The sequence below is a fragment of the Fusarium fujikuroi genome, chromosome FFUJ_chr02 (assembly GCF_900079805.1).
Source record: "Fusarium fujikuroi IMI 58289 draft genome, chromosome FFUJ_chr02".
Lineage (NCBI taxonomy): Eukaryota > Fungi > Ascomycota > Sordariomycetes > Hypocreales > Nectriaceae > Fusarium > Fusarium fujikuroi.
Genome location: NC_036623.1, coordinates 1,556,444 through 1,577,589, shown reverse-complemented (window position 1 = coordinate 1,577,589; position 21,146 = coordinate 1,556,444). Strand labels below are relative to the sequence as shown.

General features: G+C 33.7%; 3 protein-coding genes; 1 reads left to right on the top strand and 2 right to left on the bottom strand.

Moving 5' to 3' along the window:
• Positions 1–16,067: 16,067 nt before the first annotated feature.
• On the bottom strand, positions 16,068–16,926 carry FFUJ_04791 (Mitochondrial import inner membrane translocase subunit TIM21; the record flags this gene model as incomplete). XM_023571881.1 has 4 exons in its annotated part: positions 16,068–16,253; positions 16,302–16,356; positions 16,406–16,590; positions 16,651–16,926. 4 exons carry the CDS (start codon positions 16,924–16,926, stop codon positions 16,068–16,070), a joined length of 702 nt encoding a protein of 233 aa, XP_023426111.1.
• Positions 16,927–17,354: 428 nt separating this feature from the next.
• On the top strand, positions 17,355–19,022 carry FFUJ_04792 (related to zinc finger protein GLO3; the record flags this gene model as incomplete). XM_023571880.1 has 5 exons in its annotated part: positions 17,355–17,426; positions 17,495–17,630; positions 17,690–17,873; positions 17,927–18,633; positions 18,685–19,022. The coding sequence occupies 5 exons, from the start codon at positions 17,355–17,357 to the stop codon at positions 19,020–19,022; spliced, it is 1,437 nt and encodes a 478-aa protein (XP_023426110.1).
• A 516-nt stretch (positions 19,023–19,538) lies between these two features.
• On the bottom strand, positions 19,539–20,790 carry FFUJ_14408 (related to FMN-dependent 2-nitropropane dioxygenase; the record flags this gene model as incomplete). XM_023571879.1 has 3 exons in its annotated part: positions 19,539–20,352; positions 20,458–20,719; positions 20,778–20,790. 3 exons carry the CDS (start codon positions 20,788–20,790, stop codon positions 19,539–19,541), a joined length of 1,089 nt encoding a protein of 362 aa, XP_023427158.1.
• Between the last annotated feature and the right edge of the window lie 356 nt (positions 20,791–21,146).

Sequence of the window (21,146 nt, the reverse complement as noted above, 5' to 3'; positions counted from 1 at the left end):
CCGCGATATGTCAGAGAAGCATGGGTCATCATGGGGAAGAGCTCCTTACAACGTTATAATCCTTGCCAGGGCCGCGCCGCCTGAGGGGTGCGAACAATCACATGGGGGTTGAGCCCATGATGAGCGCTAACTACCAGGTTTATTCGCATCACACGGGCTTGTAGGGCAACCTTACCGATTTTATGAATGCTTGTGGAATTGCACTTCAGTGATCGTGCCAAGCATTGTTTAAAGGCAGACACGACAGTTGTCCAGGTACTCAATACTAATAATGACTGGAAGCCAAGTCCAGAGTGTACGGTCGGCTCATCATCCCAAACAAAGATGGTCACCCACCCACTTGGCTCGCCTAGCCTTCTGTCCGTGATTCAAGAATGTTTTCGTCCCGACCCGACAGACGAACCAACAATTGCAACATAGCCCCTACCTGGTTGATGCTGGTCTTACAAGTGTGGGATCGCAACCATGGAGATGGGACAGGCTACGACGGAACACCTCACGCTTAATAGCTTGACCTCGATCGTTAGCCAAAGGTGACGTTTCCCAACTGCCTATCGCTGCTCGGGCGACTGGATTTTAGATACCCAGCTTGTGTCTCCATCCATTCATAGGCCTTGCCATATTCAAGTGATGATGTAGTAGTCCTATATAACGTCCCCCACCCAAAGACCGGCCACCCCCACAGACTGGCCACCTCGGCTAAAATACTAAAAACCTAATATTATAATTAATTAATAAATTATTATAACACTATATTTTTTATATTAAATAAAACTTTAATTAGTAAATATTTATATAAAAATTAATATAAAGATCCTTAAGTTTTAATTTCTTAACTTTATTTACTATTCTTTTTAATTATAAAGTTTTCTATATTTATTTATAAGCTTTTTTTATTACTAAAATCTTTATAAACTCTATATTTAGGTTATAAATAACTTTTTTATACTATTTTAGTTAATTTTCTTTATTTTCTTACTATAAAATATTTATTTCTCTATTCTATTACTTAATATTAAAGTTATAACGGTTTAATTAACTGCTAATCTTTCTAAAAAGCAGCTTAATAGTTAGATCTTGTATTATAGAAGCTAGGACTTGGCCTAAAGCTTGCTAAAGCTATATAGATAAACGGGAAGTCTTTAGAAGACTTAAATCCTGCTCTTTTGCCGGCAAATTTGCTATAATAGTAGGAGAAGGTATCTCTATAACTATTAGGTTTATAATACCAAATCACCCTTAGTCATAAGGTAATGGTATTTAAAGAGGTATGCAGGTTTATTTAAAGGTAGGCCATGGTGTTATTAGGATAATACTAAGGCCTGGATTAACTATTATCCTGCTAGTTAGGATTTTTATATATTATATAGCCGGCCTTAAAAGGACCTTTCTAGCTATCTTTAGCTTTATTAAATAACTCTAAATAATATAATTCTATAATTAATTAATTTATTTAAGTAAGCTTTACTAGAATTTACTTTTTTTAACTGCTTTTTTGCAGTAGTTTATTATTAAACTGCTTTAAATACTTCTTACAGAATGACTCTATTAATTCTTTATCTATATTAGCAGTCTTTACCTATTAATTATATTTAGGACCCTAGCCTTTCTATTATATAAGAAATCCTTTAAAGGGTATAGCATTTCTTCCTTATCTTTATACCTCCCTTTTAATAATAAAGTTAACTTTATAGTAATTCTTATTAACTGGTTTGCCCTTTATAGGACTAGATTACTTATTAATATAGTTATTAATATAAGTAAGAATAAAATACTTAATAGAGATTATTAAATATATCTTTTACTACTTTAGAATTTCTAATTTATAGGCTAAGTTATTAATAACTTATTTAATAAGAAAAGGACCTATTCTCTATTAAGACTACTTCTTAAAAGGTTTATTAAGAAGATAATATCTATTATAAAGTTATAAATATACCTAATTTTCCTATTTTAAGGTAATAAGGTAATACTTATTATTATACTAACGCTTTCCTTTTATTGCTATAAAATCTATTGCCAGTTATACTTTCTTATAAATAACTTCTTAAAGATAAAAAAGATCTATAATATCCTCTATAGGCATTACTATATTAAAAGCGCTTATAAGTTTAAAGCTATAAATAAATTTATATATACTTATTTTAGTTTCTGTATTATAAGCTCTATTAAGATTCTATTAAAGTGCTAGAAGAATATAGGATTAATTAAAGAGAGGATACTTAATATAATAAAAGTGTAATATAACTTTTACTATTTAGTTTCTCTATTTAGATAAATTATTTGCTTTAAGATAATATACAGTAATTATTATAAGCTTATAGCTAAATACTTCTTATAGCTTTTACTAAAATATAGAAGTAAACTTTCTATTATAATTAGAGATAATTACCTTAAGGATACCCTAATTAATAAGAAGTAGCTATCTTAATAATATAATTACTTAATCTTTAGCAGTATATATAAAGTATTTAGGTATAAGAAGATATTATTTACTTACTATATAAATAACTATTATAAGCTAATTATAAAGATTAAATCCTAAGATGGCCTATAGACTTTTAGCAGAAAGGACTAATAGAAGATTAGTAATAAAGTTAATTATAATTATATATATTAGTGTAATAGGAGGATAAATTAATATATAGTTACTGATTTTTTATTAATAATCTATCTATCCTAAATAATATATCTTATATCTATAAATATACTTATAAATTCTTATAATTAGGTTATAGATTAATAATCCTAATAGTTTTTTTATTATTCTCTTTATATTAAAGTAATATTAATTATTATATACTATCTTTAGGATTTTATTAATTATAGTATATAAAATATAAAGTTAAAGATATCTATTAGTTTATTTATAATATAGTAGTCTATCTTTTAAAGTAAAAGGTATATTATGCTTTAAAGTAGAAATAGTATCTTTACTATTTAATTAGTTAGTATTAACTGGCTTATTATCTACTTTAAGAATTATCTTAAGAATAGGTAAATACTTAATATTATTAATATATCCTTAAATAAATTTGTCTTTTATTTCTTAAGATATTAGCAATTCTATACCTATATATATATTATTAAGTATAATATAGTTAGGGTAAAGTCTTTTAATATTTTTATTAGTCTCTAAAGCTTTAAGATAACTAAAAGCATTAGGAATAAAGTTCTTTTTTTTAAGAATATAAAAGATATATAGATTATACTTTAAGAGGTAAATAGAAGTATTAATAAGATATTAATTGGCTTTATTAGTGCTAGTTATATTAAGAGTTATCTTCTTTATAATCTACTTTATTGCTAAATGATATATAAAGACTGTAAATAATCTCTCTAATAATTTAATATATGCCTTAAGTTACTTTATTGCCTAAATAAATACTATTATTTCTAGCTCTATAGGTCTATATTAAGTCTTAGCCCTAAATAGAGTTTAGCTAATAAAGCAGATAGGTATAACTATATTAAATAGGATTTATATCCCCTTTTTCTAAATATATCTATCTTTAATATAATAAAGAATAGCTTTAAATCCCCTTTAAATACTGGCATTTAGTTAAAGAAAAAGATACTTCTTAAGATTAAGATAAACTAATTCTTAACTAAATGCAATTTACTTCTAAATTATCTAAAAGGCAATCTTTTCTGCTAGAGTAAGATTATAATATATATTCTTAATATATAACTTTCTTTTGCTTTTATTTCTATTAATAATCTTATTAGTTCTTCTTTTTTCTATTAATAGTATAACCTTATGCTTTTATAGAGGCTTTATAATCTTAATATAATAGAGAATAAGATATTAAATATATTTAGTAGCCCTAATATACTGCTTAAAAGCAATAAGCTGCTATAAAAACTTCAGTTTAGTAAAGGCTATAACTCTTTCTGCTATTATAGAGAGACTAAAGGCATTAATATAAAATCCTAATACTTAAGCGCTTAAATAACCAATTTAGCTCTTTATTAAAGAGATAGATAAGTTCTTTAAGATAAATAATCTAAATAGAATATCTATATATTAAGTATATTTAATAGTAGACTTTAAGAAGATTATAATATTATTAATAAAGGTATAATAGAAACTTTAATATAGATATAAAAGCCTATCTATATAGCGTTAAGTATATATTAATAAATTATAAAAGCCTATTAAAGTAATAGTAAACCTTTTTAAGCCTCTATAATTTATAATTATAAATCTATCTTAATACTTTAATGCTATTTTAAACTAAAAGAAGAACGATAAGGTATTAATTGCTAAGATATATATTATTTCTCTTAATGCAATAATAATATTTTCTTATTTTAATAATAGATAGCTATTAAGAATTATTATTTTATTTAGTGCTTTTAAATTAACTATAGCTTTCTCTTTAGGTTTACTATTAACGATTCTTTAGATAATAAATATAAAAGCAGTAAAAGGTATAGGCTTTATAACCTATTCTATCTGCTTTTAATTATAAAGTCTATTAAAGATTTAATTAATAAGATTATAATCCTTAAGTCTATAGGCATAAGGTCTTTAGAAGACTTTCTATTTATACCAGTTATCTATAAGAGGTATAGTTATTAGCTTATCTTTAGGTATATAAATAAGTCTTAAGTTAATTTATAAAGTAATATACTTAATATAAAGGTCTTAAGCTTATTATATAAAGCTAGATTTATTATTATAAATATAAATTCTATCTTAAGTTATAATTTTAAGAAGATTAAATTATTTCTATATATATACTTAATACAGGATATAAGGTATTATTAGCACTAATTCTAAAACTATTGCCTTTAGCTCCCTAATAAGAGGAAAAGCTAAGCCGGTTACCACTAAGGCAGCTAGTTAGTTATTAAGAAGTTTTATAACCTTTAATAACAGTTGCTTTTTCTTGTTTTTCTTTTATTATTTATATAGTAATTCTGCTTTTTTAATATCTTTAAGGATAGCGCTTTTTATATCTTATATTATATTTATAGTAATATACTTATTATTTATTTTAGAAATAGAGACTTAAGGAGTATTTATAGCCTAAGGGATAATCTCTTTAATTACTATAGCGCTAATTTCTAATATAAAATCAATCTTTAATAAGATCTTAATATTTGCAATATTTATAGTACCCCTTAATATCTCTATAGTTACTATATTGGCTATTACTAGCAGGATAAGGGCAGTAGCCTTCTATATACTAAAAAAGTATATTTTATCTTCCTTATATTCTTTAATATTTCTTAGCTTCTATTTTCTCTAAAAGGTAATATCCTTATTAAAATTATTAATAATTATTATACCAGAAGCTATATCTAAGCTAATAAATATATTAAAGGCTTCTATAATATAGCCATTAAATATAAATATTCTTTCTTTAGGGACTTCCTTCTATAATATTAGGATAAGATATATCTATCTAGCAGGTATTATTATTAGTTATACTATAATAATATAATAGCTAACTTAATAAAAAATTAAAAAATAGTAAATAGGATATAGAAGTCTTTAAGACTTATATAATAAAGATATCTATCTATTATTATAATATTAATACTATAAGGAGCTATCTATCTATTTTTAAGTAATACTCTTAAAGAGAATAATAGTATTCTATCTTAAACCTAAGTGCTATAAATATATTCTATAAGTCTAGTATTTATACTATTTTTATTAAGACTATTAATATAAAAGGTAAAGGTTACCTATTTAGTATAAGGCTTTTTAACTTTATTATTAACTCCTTAGATAAAGATAGGTGTCTTTTATTTAATAGTATAATTTAGAGTCTAAAGCTATTCTCTAGAGATAATAGGTTTCCTGTAATCTATATTAGTATAAATAGAAACTGTCTTTCTTTTTAGAGAGCTTATTATATTAAATTTAAGATATATATAATTGCTATTAACTTTATAGACCTATAGTTAATAATAAGTATATACTAATATCTTATTTACAGATATAACTATTATTTTATTAACCTAAAGAGCATTTTTAGACTTAAATGCCGTTATTATTTAAGATATATAACTGGTCTTAAGATATTAATAAAGCCTATTTTAAGATAGAAAATCCTAATAATAATAATTATACTATTTAGATTTAGCAGGTGCCTGCTCTCTAGCCAGCTAAACTGGTTTAATACAGGTTTTAATAAAGCTATATTTCTAAAGAATGGCTTAGGATAGAAAGGATTGCTAATAGGTATTATAAAATAGTTCCTTTTAATTATTAAAATAAGATATATTTTTAGTTATATAAGTTAAATATACCTCTTTAGAGGATATAGATTATAATAAGTAGATATTCTTGCTATTACTATTAGTATTAACTTTATCTAGCTTAAGTTTATTTTCTTTTTTTATAATAGGATATTTTTATTCTTAATAGACCTTTTTTTCCTCTTTAATATCCTTATATATATAGTTATTATCTTATAAATAAGTATATTAATTATAATTGCCATTATAATGGCACTTGCTATATTTATTATTACTCTTTTTAGTATTTATATATAACTGTAATAATCTATTACTTTAATATTAGTTATCTTATTTTAATTAATTATAGTTATTGTATTGTTATAAGCTAGAGGACTTATTATAAGAGTATTAATTAGATTAATTTCCTTTATTATAGCTTAAGGAATAGCTAGATTTATATTGCTAATTATTTCTATCCCCTTAATTATTAAAGCAATAGAATTATTTAATTATAATTTAGTACTGCTTATACTATTTAATAAAGCTTATTAATAATATATTTTTATTAAGATATATAAAAAATCGTTAAATCTTAATGTTAATTTTATTAAATAGTATTATAATAATAGTGCTATTTTATATATATTTAATCTATTTAATAAGACTGGCTTTTTACTAAGCCTATTAGGTAAGTGTAATCCTATATATAGCAACCTTAAGAGTATAATATAAGGAGTGAAGTTTATTTAAAATATCTATATCTAGATACTTAAATCGCTTAGTAAACTTATAACTAAACTTAATAATAGGAAGGTTAAGGAGTTAATTATAATTAAGACTATCTAACTTAAATATAAGCTAAGTATTTACTTTATTAGATAGTATTTTAATATAGTAATCTATAAGACTATATTTACTAAATTGCTTAAATACTAAAAGGTACTTATAGAATATAAAGATATTTATATAAATAGTCTTACCTAAAGAGGTAGTAATAAGTCTTTAGTTATTTTTATTATCTAGATTATTTAAATTAAAGATACTAAATATTTTCTTTTAGATCTTTTTACTTAAATTGCCTGTAAATTAGGTAGTATTTACTATTACTTCTTAATATTATTAAGAGGTACTATTATTATTAAATCCTTTTAATATATTATCTTAAGGAATAGGAACTTATAGTATAAAAGCTAAAGTAAAAAGTATATTATTTAGTTATTATACTGTAATTAGTTTTACTTAATTTTAATTATTAAATTAATATAATTTATATGCCTTAATATATTCTTCTTATTACTATAGAAAATACTTAAAATAAGAGATATAAGCTTAAGGTAATACTACCAGTCTATTAGCTATTAATAATTTAAAGATTTATTAAGATAGTATTTAATGCATTATATTTATAGTATTTAAGTCCTAAATAGTAAAGGTATTAGCTATCTTAATGCAATAATACTCTTCTATTATTTAATAAAAGTATACTTCTTATACTAGAATTCTTTAATATTATTTAATCTATTAAATAATATCTTTTTTTACTTTATAAGGATTATAGAGGATTAATTATTATCTATATTATTATAATTATAGAGCTTTAAATCTATCTTTATTATTATTGCCAGACTTATCGTTATAAGTAGGTTAAGTATTGCCATACCCTTAAGATTATTACAATAAAAATAAAGGTAGTATATTATAACATTAATTATCCTTAAAGTTATTAAAATGCTCCTTTTATTATTATAGTTAAAAGTTTATTGCTGTATTATATCTTTAGCCTATAGGGTTATTAGGACTGTTACTATAATTAAATTAAGCTATTATAGTAAAAATGCAGTTATAATAGCCTTTAAAAAGACTTAAGTATATAAAGCTATAAAAAGGTAATACTAAATAATATATTAATTAAAGGTATATAATAACTATATTAAAAGGTATATAACCTATAGTTATATTAATTACTTTAAGTAATATAAAGATATAATATACTAAAAGGTAATAGTCTAATAGGATAGTAGCTTTTCTCTATTTAATAATTATAAGAGGTTACTGCCCTGCACTAAATACTATATTACTTACTTAAGCTATCTTATATCTCCTGGCCTTGATTTTATCTTAATATATTACTTAAAGGGTCTTGCCTGTAAATATTAAACGGCTAATAGATTTATCTCGCTTAATATCTTATAGAGATTTTCTATAATTAAGTAATAGACTTAAGTAAATATAGCTAAAAGGCCTTTTTTTTATAATATTAGTAATTTAAAATAAAAAAGGCTAATTATTTTAAAGAAAAGTAAGGTTATTATATAAGTAGGTTAATTTTATAAAAGAGTATATTAATAGAGATAATTATAGGTTATATATACTAGTAATTATATAAGGTAGATTATACTTTTTTAGGTAAATGCCAGAAAAGCTAAAAGTTATAGATTTAAATTTAATAAAAGATATTATTTTTTATAATTTTTACTTTTTTATAATATAACTATATAAGGTAGGGATTAAGGATTAAGGATTATATATATATATATACAATAATAACTTCCTAATTAAGACTTTTAAGTTAATTAAATAATTATTGATTTTTAGGTATAATATATACTTTTAGTAATGCCTTTAATAGCGCTTATATAAATAATAGTAATTAAGGTTATTAAGTAGTAAATTTAGTAATACTAAAGACATTAAAAATGCATTTAGTAGGCTTAGAGGTCGTTAATAGTGGTTAAAGTGCTAATTATAGATAGTTAGTTACTAAAGATCTTTTATAGCTACTACTATTTAATACTAAATCACCCTTAGTTATAAGGTAATAGTATTTAAAGAGGTATGCAGGTTTATTTAAAGGTAGGCTATAGTGTTGTTAGGATAATATTAAGGCCTGGATTAACTATTATCCTGCTAGTCAGGATTCTCATGCATCAGTTTATTAAGACCTTTGCCAGGTTTATAGGCTACAGTTTAGTGGCTTTAAAGCTAGCAATTATATTAAACTTTATAATAGCTTCTCTTTAAGCCTTATTATAAGTATATAAAAATATAATCTTATTAATATAACTATTATTAAAGATAGAAGTAAAATCTAAAAGAAGATAATAATATACCCTCTTTAAAAGATTAAAAACTGTAATATTTAATAGCTAAAGGATATAAAAAGTATAAGCAGAAAGAAATAATAGATATATATTATTATTATAATATTTCTAAAAGAAATCTTCTATAATATAACTTTTATAGCTATTAAGAATAAGAAGTTAGGGTTTATTTTTCTTTTTAGGCTATATTAATAGAATAAAGACTTTTCTTAATTAAACTAATACTAATTTATTACTTATTTAGCCCTTATTACTATATATAAATTTTCAGTCTTTTAGGAAGTCTAAATTCTTAAGGAAATATTATTATTAAATTATTTTTCCCTTAAAAATAACTATAAATCTTAGGATCTTCCTAATTACTAAAATACACTTAAGAATTATAATTTAGGCATAAAAACCAGGCTAATAAATAAATACTAACTTCTTTAACTAATAATTAAAGAATAAACTATTTATTTCTATTCCTTCTATTATTTTAACTTTATTAATATTATATCTATTTCCCTACTTAACTAGATATATTACTAGTATTATAAAGAGTATAAAAAATGCTTTTATTAGTTTAGAAGAAGCTCTATAATATTAATTAGAGTTAATTTTCTTGCCTTTTAATATCCTAATATTAGGATTTTATCTTAAAAAGCCCTATAATTAGTTCTTTTTAATGCCTTCTAGAAAGCTATTACAGATAGTAATCTTACTAATAAACTCTCTAACTTACTAATATAATATAAGGCATTCTAAATTAGCTTAAATAACAATCCAGTCTTAAAGACTCTTTTCTTAAGTATTAAAAAGCTTTTAGTAAGGTTTTTAGGCTTCTTTTAGTATTATACTTCCTTTAATCTAACCTTAAAGCATAAAACGGTTAATACTATAAGCTTTAGCTACTTTATTTACTAATATACTATCTATAACTATCTAAAGTATAGTACTTATATCTTTTTTAATAAAAGAAGGTATTTTAAATTAATTAGTATTAATTTAAAATTAATTAGAATTAAATTAATAGAGTTATAACTATTTAAAGTATATATAAATTAGGTAGCTGGGTTGAGAATGAGGTGGCCAGTCTGTAGGGGTGGCCGGTCTTTAGGTGGGGGACGTTATGACTAGAGACGCGCCTATCAAGACCTGAGCTAATTATCAACCAACCCAACAGTAAAACCGTTTACCATTGAGGCGCTATAGACCCAATTGCTGATTGCCCAAGCATCTGAGCCTACGCGAGAATCGATGCGTGTTGGGATTGATAGAACGTGATAAGAGGCATGGCTTTGATTCGCACCCCTACATATTCGATGGACCGAAGGAGCTGGCTTGGTGGAAGCTAACGTCAGATACGGGGAAACCGGCCACCCCTAGAAACTGGCTACCCTCTATAAAATACTAAAAATAAGATATTATTAGAAATATAATTAATTAACTATTACTATATTTTTCTAATTAAATAAAATTTATATTAGTAAATATTTAAATAAAATTAAGTATAAAGATCTTTAAATTTTATTTTTTAAATATATTTTAATATTCTTTTTAATTATAATACTTTTTATATTTATTTATAAGCCTTTAAAATTGCTAAAACCTTTATAAATTTAGTATTTTTATTATATATAACTTTCTTTCTCTTTTTTAGTAAATATTCTTTTTATTTTAACTATATTATTATAATTTCTTTTCTTTAGTATTTAATAAAAAAGTTATAACTATTTAATTAACTGTTAATTTTATAGAAAAGTAGCCTAATAGCTAGGTTATTAGAGATAATACTTAAGATAGCTTAGAGAACTTAATAAAGCTATATAGATAATTAAAGTATTATTAAAAAATAAGAATTCTTTCTTTTTATTAAGAAAATAGCTATAATAATAAAAGCTAGTATTTTAAGAGTTTAAGTAACTATTAGGTTTATTAGGATCTTTATTAAATTAACTAGCTATAGTTTAATTACTTTTTAGTTAATTAAGGTATTTAACTTTATAATAGTTTCTTTTTAAGCTTTATTATAAATATATAAAAAGGTAATCTTATTAATATAGCTTAAATTAGTAATAAAAGTAAGATTTAAGAGGAATTTCTTATATATCCTCTTTAATAGCCTAAAGACTGTAATATCTAGTAGCTAAAAGATATAAGAAAAGTATATTAAAAGGAAAAGTATAAATATATTATTATTATAATACTTAAATAAGAAGTCTTTAATTATATAACTTCTATAATTATTAAAAATAAAAAGATAGAATGTTTTTTAGATTTTTAGGCTTTATTAATAAAATAAATACTATTTTAAGCTAAATAAGTATTATATAATTATTTATTTAGCCTTTCTTATTATTAGTAAATTTTTAGGCTTTTAAAAAGTCTAAATTCTTTAGAAAATACTATTATTAAACTGTTTTCCTTTTAAAAATTACTAAAGGTTTTAAGACTTTCTCTATTATTAAGATATACTTAAGGATTGTAATTTAAGACCTTAAATTAGGCTAATAAATAAGTATTAACTTTTTATCTTTTAACCTAAAAAATAAATTATTTAATTCTATCCCTTTTATTATTCTAACTTTATTAATATTATATTTATTTTTCTATTTAACTATTTAAACTATAGGCATTAATAATAATATAAAGAAGGCCTTAATAAGTTTAGTAAAAGCTTTATTAAACCTTTTAAAATCTATATATTTACTAAATAAAGTCTTTACTTCTTTATTTTTATTTAAAAAAGCCTTTAATTAGTATTTTCTAATACCTTTTAGAAAGCTATTATATATTACAATTTAGCTTATAAAGTATTAAATCTATTAATATAATATAAGATATTTTAAGTTAATTTAGACTATAATTTAATCTTTTAGACTTTTTTTCTAAATAATTAAAAGCTTTTATTTAAGTTTATAAGCTTCTTTTAGTATTATAGCCCCTTTAATATAGGCTTAAAGTATTAAATAGTTTATACTATAAGCTATTATAGCTTTATTTATAGAAACTCTTTTTAAAACTATCTAAAGAGTAATATATATATCTTTTTTAGTAAATTTTATTATTTTAAATTAATTAATACTATTTATAAGTCTATATAATTAAAATTGGTAAAGTTATAAATTAATTAAGATATTATAAATTAGGTGGTTAGGTTGAAAAGCGGGTGGCCGGTTTCTGGGGGTGGCCGGTTTCCCTATATCTGACGTTATTAGTAACTCCTTGAATACTATCGTGAGCTGAAGAACCCGCCGTAACCAAGCTTATCAGCAGCGTTGTAGCATGGGTTGGTTTAGACAAGGTCAACATGCTTTCAGATCCCTGATGGTTGTGGGGATCATGGAAGCAAGGCTCAGGGCATTTGACACGTACAAGTATGTATAGCAAGGAAATTGCGCGTGCCGTTGAGCAGTCAAACGACTCGTGGGATCGTTTCCACGGCCGCCCAGGACGATTCCGTTACTGTTACTGACCTAAGACTGACAAGTCGGGCCTTTCGTTGCAGGGCATGAGAGCCAGCCAGGCTCAAAGTGACGATGCTGGATATGCAGATAAGGACATGTGAGAGAACAATGCTGGATGATTGCTTCGAACTTGTGAAGCTGGATGGTACGAGAGGATAGTGGCCGTCATCAACTATCGTCTTCTGGCATGTGATGATGCTCCAAGATGCTAACAGGACTTCCGATTGTCGAAAATTTCCAGAGATGAAGGCCCTGAATGGATGAACAGTGACTAATTGGTCTCAATAAACTACCGGCACTTTTCTGCCTATCCGAAGGCTTGCTTGAGGCTTGCACACCACCAAACATGAATACTACCACGCCACACACCATAGACCGGAATGTTCGGCCGTCGCAGCTGCAGTCGGCAGGAGCATGTTAAACCCGGACGAATCTTGAGAGCCTCATTCTTAGACCAACCTCTAAGTTGATACTGTATAAGATGATACGACGGTGAGAATGCAACCACCCGCATACTTCGCATAGGTGGGTAGCCAACTGATTTTCTTCAGTGAGCATGTGAATCCGATCTCACAGTACCTTGCACTCTCTGGTTTCGGTTAAGTTCCTGGGCTACGAAAAACAACTAAAAAGTAAGCCGGATGTGATGAGGAGCAGGCTGACTCTCAGCCTAGGGTCCAAACTCCAAGAGCTCTGGAGACTAAAGGGATTCACCAGTGAAGAAAAAGCACGTTTACGACAGGGATTCCCATAAAGAGCTCAATTTCCAGGGTTCGAAAGGGCAAAAAATCCTTGTTCGGGGCAATACGGATATGCCGAGCAAAGCCCTCGGAAGAAATCGTGTTGAGACCAAGCCTTTACAGCGATCTAGTGAGCTCCACATGATAACGAAACAACTTCTTTTCATGGCGCCTAGAAAACCGTCAGTCAAAGTTCCAGGGGGGCGTGGAGAGAGATTGAGCGCCAAAGCCGCTGGACCGAGGATAGCAACTACCGGCATAGCTTTGCGGTTTGCGGTTTGCGGTTGATCTTGTTTTACTTTGACGGACTTGCACGGGCGCTCCTGAAGCAACCCTGGGTGTAGGCCGAGGTAATATGACGGCATTCCGAAGGTGAGGCGAGAAAGGTACCAGGCTCGCAGATCCCGATCTCGGTGACTGATATAATTTTGCTTCCCCAGATTTCGACACACGCCCTGTCGATGTTCCCCAGAAAGTGCTGATCTATGGGTGACGGTGTGGATGTAAAGCAAAGCAAAGGGACCCTTGATAGCCATGACGATGGCTTCACCAGAGAGCCACTCGCACTGGAAAAAAGAACTTTTCTCCAAGAGGAAGTTCCGAACATTGAGGTCGTTTCCGACCGGCTAAGAAGTCTGCTCTAGTCAAGAACCCAGTTCTTATGACTGTACCTGGGAATTCATGTGTCATTCTTACATACTTGGTTTTCAAGGAAATCTGGAGACCAGGAATAAACTTTTCACACTTGAATTATCTACGTTAAGAAGTTCTAATGCGACTCCTTTGAATCTTTGGATGGCTTCTCACATGCATTGATGGCCAGTCACATGTTCTGTGATGCTATAGATGATGAGAGATTGGCTCGGTATTGTGAGACTGCCCTAGCGTAGTAGATCGGTGCAGTCGTTTATGACAGTAATCGAGACAATCTGAGCAAGCTTTTTGGTGTGCTTGTAGCCGCTACCGCAACTCATATGGATGAGAACTGGCGGAAATCCCATCACAATCATTTCTAAAAAAACCCAGGGGAACAATAGATACAAAACGTTGAGAATGATTAAGAATGACCTGCGTGGTTACTTGGTCACCATTCGCTCTTTACTAACGCAAGAGGTCTTCTGATTTATCTCAATATCAACAAGCCGTGTTCTATGAAGCCTTGACGATGTTGAGAAGAGTTAGATCTCAGTCATCACTTTGCGACTCGCCCCAGCACAAACATCCAATGACCGGATGACCGGAAGCCAAAGGACGTCAAGAGTATACATAGGACATATGGAGCATATGTGAGTTGTGAAAAAGTTTACGTATTACCATGCTGGTTCTGAAGTACGAGTCTAGTGAGACAGAGCCTCATGAACTCGCCAGGAACCGTCTAGTTTTAAAGGCTAAAGTCGCAAATTATGTTGAATTGTGATCAATGAAAGCGAGCCCTTCATAAATAAGAGGAATTGCGGCTGAAGCATTGCGCTTGAACTCAATCCTTTTGAGTGTCTCGCCGTCTTGTCATGGCGAAATTGAGCCTTCATGTCGACGTCGTTGCATGATCCCTTTGGTGATAGACTACATAGGTTTCGTCTCCTAGCCAGGAGAGATCATTGTTTATTATACCACTGACTGACTGGCTGGACTTGCAAGATTTGTATGATTCATAGTCGAGTTTACAGAGGTATCCTGGATTCTTTGCCTAGGCATATGTCAACTCTCCCCAAAGACTGCATTACAGGGCGAACGGGTTAGTGTATGATCTAGGAAGTAGTTACAAATTGCTTGGTATTCATGTTCTGAGTTGGAATGCGCGTTGCGGGCGAATATCCTTATATGAATGGTATCCTTCAACCCCTTGGACCTAGAGGATGAGGTTGTGGGAAGCCCAAACGTTGTTGTGGTCTTACCACAGCGCACAGTTTATGAGCAGATGAAATGCAAGCCATCTGGCGGGCAGGTTGTCCACACCCAGAGAACCTCCCAGTTTGCGAGGATTGTCGTGAGATCGGCCACTAGATACTAGTCGCATTGACTGAAGCCAAGGCAACTGAGAATAAGACAGATGCATATGAAACCCATTTGCACCTCAAAGGACTTTTACCCATCATATATATGAAGCTGCAATCATATCCTTTAAAAAAACGACAAGTCTGAAAGTCTGAAGAGGTTGGTGCTTACTATCCAGGACTGGACATATAGTTTCAACGGAGAGGCTCTTATAATCCTCAGCAACAGTCTAAAAGTGATAAGAATCTCTACCGGGAGTTATGGTTTGCCCTAAAACGATGCAAATGGCAGTTTGAAGTACCAACTGTAGGTCCATTGGTTGACATTGTTGAATTTATACAAAGAGCTGTTATCATAAAGCGAGGATGAAGATATACAGGCTTGCCCGTCAACTGCTCCACGATGAATATAGGTAACAGCACACAGAGCTTAGACCCGACTATTGTTACAAAGGTAGCCTAGCCAAGCCGGCTTCCAGCATATGATACAAGAACTCAGAGTTCCTTCGCACACCAACCCAGTCCAGAATGGTTGCAAGGTAAGACTTAGACTCCGTAAGTCGTTGAACATTCGGGATGTAACAATTACCACTTCACTCCAAAGAAGCTGAGTTTCTTGCCACCCTTGGAGGATGTTGTATCCTCTTGCTCGAGGTAGATTCTGTCGTGACCTCTGATGTCAACAAAGAGATATTTGTATTCAAAGTCACTATGGCCGCGGTATTTGACCATATGAAGCCGTGCAATACCGTTGTTCTTGGGCCCATCAACCTAAGGCTGTTAATTTCTCTGGATCATGAAAAACCGTATTCGACGTACATAGAAATGCATCATTATATGCTGGTCCCCCCGAGCATCTGTCGTTTCCGTAGATCTAGCCAAGTCAGCAATTTGAGCTGTTTCCAAATGACGGCCAAGCTCACGCAACAGGACGTGCCCTCCTCCACTTATTGAATGTCTCATCTCCATGTGCTGTAATCTTCTTGGAGTCGCCCATGAGTTCGATTATACGAGGGTCTCGTTTGATCTTGTCAACTGCGCGGTTGAAGTTGGAGATCTTGCTATCAGGGGAGAAGACGTCTGTCCAGAGGAAATATCCTACACCGCCCTAGAAGAAGAACAGTGTTCGTCAATGCCACTTGCATGTGCTGTTGCAAAAACCACTTACAGTGAGGACGAGGCCAACCAGGATCATGCCAAAGTTGAAGCTCTGCTGCGTCGCTCTCGCCGCCTTCTCTCCCACCGAGAGCTCTGTCCAAGGTACATATCCATTATCGTTGAACGGTGTCACTGCTCTTCGCTTCGATTTGGAGCCTTGAGGCGCTGCCCCTAAGCCTTGTTGTGTCGCATAGTATCTCGAGACATGGAAAGGTCGAAGCGTTGATGGGACGCCCCGGAAGGCTATTGATCCGGTCGCGATGAGATTTGTCGTCGTCGGTTTCATCCTGGCGATTCGGCAATAGCCATTGTACAAAGACAATTGCCTTGATTGATTGATTGATTGATTGCGAGTCAGCTAAACTGTGTGATCGAGCTGTTTAAGCTCAAGTTGCAGCGTTATTGCGGCTCCACCGCCGGGCAGAATTCGAGGTGGGGTTTCCAGTCGTGGCCAAAACAGGACTAGCGTCCGTCGATATGCCACCTTATCGACAACTGCCCTTGACTACACTTCTCCTTAATTCTCGACTTTGTCTTGTCCTGTCTTGTCTTAGCAATACGAAATACCCCCTCCAAATCCAATTCTGTCCTCTCTTTGACACGTCGCAAATACGCTAGGATATAACTCCCCTTTTCGCGGTCCCGAGACCTCTTCTGTTGCTGCCTTTCTGTGTCACCTCTATACTCCCGCCTTATTACGGCCTAATAGTCAAGATGAGCGCCCTTGCTTCAAAGCAGCAGTCGCTCAAGATCTTTGAAAAGTTAAAGACCAAGCCTGCGAACAAGGTATGTACCCAATTTTTGTTTCTACACTTTCAGTAGAGGCGTTAGCTGATCATTGCGCCTACTATCAGATCTGCTTCGACTGCGGCCAAAAGAACCCAACATGGACATCCGTCCCCTTTGGCATCTACCTCTGCCTTGATTGCTCCTCCAACCACCGAAACCTTGGTGTCCATATCTCATTTGTGCGATCAACGAACCTCGATCGTACGTAGACGCCAGCATATTCACTTTCTTACAAAAAGAGTGCTGACGAGTTGGAACAGAGTGGCAATGGGACCAGCTCCGAGTTATGAAGGTTGGCGGTAACGAGTCTGCCACCAAGTTCTTTCAGCAGAATGGCGGCACTGCGGCGCTCAACAGTAAGGATCCTAAGACGAAATACCAGTCTAATGCCGCCACCAAGTACAAGGATGAGCTCAAGCGCCGTGCTGCACGAGATGCCCAGGAGTATGTTTCTACGTCGCAAACGATACCCCTGTTTTCAGCTGACATGTGTCTAGATATCCCAACGAGGTTGTCATTACTGATGCTACCGACGACGGCGCCGCTACCCCTGCTGGCGAACCTGATGATGACTTCTTCTCTTCTTGGGACAAGCCTGCCATCAAGCGACCTACTCCTCCTGTCTCTCGCACCGGAACCCCCCCTGTCGTCGGCCGCACTCCCTCTCCCTTCCTAAACTCCGGTAACGGCAAGGATATTGCTCGTACAGCTTCGCCTCTGTCCCGATCTTCCACTGGCGACAACAAGCCTGCCAGCCGAATCACTACTTCCGCCGCTCTACGCAAGACGACCACCTCCACCGGTCCCCGAAAAGCCAACGTTCTCGGTGCTAAGAAGACTACCAAGCTGGGCGCAAAGAAGGTCACCAGCGACGTGATTGACTTTGACGAGGCGGAGCGCAAAGCTAAGGAAGAGGCTGACCGAATTGCGAAGCTCGGTTATGATCCTGATGCTGAGGAGGACCCCGCGACCAAGAATGCCTCTGGATCTGGTGCCGCTATCATCTCTCCTACCCCCGTCAGCCCTAGCCGCGGCACAAGTTCATCGCATACTCGCCAGAAGTCTGACGCTGAAGTTGAGCGATTGGGCATGGGCATGGGCCGACTGGGATTCGGACAGATTGGTGGTCCCAAGGCTGCTGCTGCCCCCAAGAAGAATGCCGGAGGTTTTGGTTCCGTTGGACCTGTCAAGGCCGCTGCTGTTGGTAAGTTTAGAAAGAACACCAAGACATAAAAGGATACTAATTCGATTGTAGACGACTCAGAGCGATATGCTCGCGACAAGTTCGGTACGCAGAAGGGTATCTCATCTGACGAGTTCTTCGGAAAGGGTGCCTATGACCCCAACTCTCAGGCTGAGGCCAAGACCCGACTCCAAGGCTTCGAGGGCGCAACCGCCATTTCGTCAAATGCCTACTTCGGCCGACCAGAGGATGAGCCCGAGGAGGAATACGGCGATCTCGAGTCTGCTGCCAAGGACTTTGTGCGCAAGTTTGGTATCACAGCTGGTGACGATCTTGAGAACCTCACACAAATGGCTGGCGAGGCGTCTTCACGACTCCAGGGAGCCATTCGATCATACCTTGGGAACTAGACGGACTTTTGCCCCCATTGGTTCGAGGTTTAGGTGTGTGCGTGACTGTTTCTCAAGCTGAGAAGCGTCCTGTTGGTGAAAAGGCAGCAGATGAGAAGAACAACCAAAAGGGACGTGCGTCTGTTCGATTATCACTACCGAGCGAGAATTGGTGCACGGAGAAGATGCTCTTTGGCATGAATCTGGGGTCGGGATGCTTTTTGGAGCTGGCGTACATGTGAAGTCAAAGTTGACTGCTTGGTTACTCGAAGTATGAAATAGATTTGATGTTTTCCTAGTTTATGGAATCAAAAACGTATCATTTTGGTTCATTGTGATAGCTGATGCACCTAAGAGAGTAGAGTGGCCTTTACAAGGACAGATGGATATCTATTCAAGGAGACGTTATGAGGAATGCTGATCCAATTCAATTGAGGCTGTTGACGGTAAATCCAAGCAAGCTATGCTCGTAGTCTACAAATATACTAAAAAAGAAATCAAGGATAAATGACAAGACATGGTATCTTAATAGGTTCTTTACAGCTTGGCAATCATCTTGTTGCCCCTTTGCAACCAGGCAACAGCATCGTCTACAAACTCATCCACGACAGCCTTGGCAGGCTTCTGCTCGTTGACGACAGCAGCACACTTGCCCATGAGGTAAGGCCGGTACTTGTCCAACAGATCCTCGTCGTCATCACTATCGTTGTCACTAGCAGCCTCGGCGAGCTTGTCGAGGTCAGCCTCGTAGGGGATAACTCCCTTGGCGACAAGCTCCTTGATCTCAGCCTGACGGTTGACCTCCCAGTCATTGATGTAGTCGTTGTTACGGACACGCATGGGACGGCCGGTCCAGATGATGGTGCGGATGTTGTCGTCGTGGCCAGATGTGCGGACGGCTTCCTTGTGAGCCTTGGGAGCACCGGCCTCGTCAGTGAGGATGAATCGAGTTCCGACCCAGACAGCGCCAGCACCCATCATGAGCGCAGCAGCGAGGAGCTGACCGTTGTGAATACCACCAGCAGCGATGACCTGGACGGGGCCGCCGGTGAGAGGAGACTTGTGCTTCTTGCAGATGTCGACAACAGCGGGGATGAGGACGGTTGTGGGGATATCGCCAGTGTGGCCACCACCCTCACCACCCTGAGCGCAAATGATGTCGACGCCAAGGTCAAGGCACTTCTGAACGTGCTTGACGTGACCGATCATGTTCATGTAAACAATGCCATTGGCGTGGAGCTTGTCGACGACAGCCTTGGGGGGGACACCGACGGCAGAGACGAAGAGCTTAGCGCCCTCCTCGATGATAATGTCGACGAGCTCGTTGAGTTTACCCTTGGTGTAATCGTAGCTGCGAAGTCATATGTCAGCGCTTTGTTCGTCACTAGTGGGATGTGCATGTGATGGCAAAATCTCAAGGCCGAGGGCCTCCCGAATTTGGGGTGTCTGGACTTACTTGGTCTTGCGAGCGCTGCCGCCGACCTGGGGAAGGAGCAGATCAACACCGAAAGGAGCGTTCTTGTCGTTGAGGTAGCTCTTGAGCTCAGCGATTTGCTCGCGCAGCATGTCAGGAGTGTATCCGACACCACCAATGACACCGAGACCACCAGCGTTGGAGACAGCGGCAGCGAGCTTAGGGCCGGCGGCAACATTCATGCCCGCGAGGAGGACGGGATGCTGGATCTTGAAAAGATCGGTGATGGGGGTTCGGAGCTTCTCTGTGAGGGAGCGTGTTAGCGATCGCTGAGGAATCTGGAGATTGTGCTGATGACGTACGTGGTGAGGCCATGTTGTCTGCTTGTCTGTTTGTCTTGTCTAGATGATGCTGTCGTGTCGCGTCTTGAGTTCTGGTGGTGGAATCAGGAGCTAGATTGGATTGATAAAGGAACGGGAGAATCGAGAGTTGGAGAAGAAATCCGGGGTATTAAAAGAATCAGCAGATAGAGAGGGGGTTTCGCAGGGAAAGAGGTTAGAAGCACGGTTCGCGATGGCAGGAACTACGAGGGAGGGACCACATGCCGAGGTCTAGTCTCCAGAGTCTCGTCCCAGGCTGAGCAGGAAGAGTGTGGAGTAGGAGCAGTTCCCGCATTGGGGATAGTGTCACTTTGAATCCGGGGAAGATGCCTCGGGACGAAAGAGGAGAAG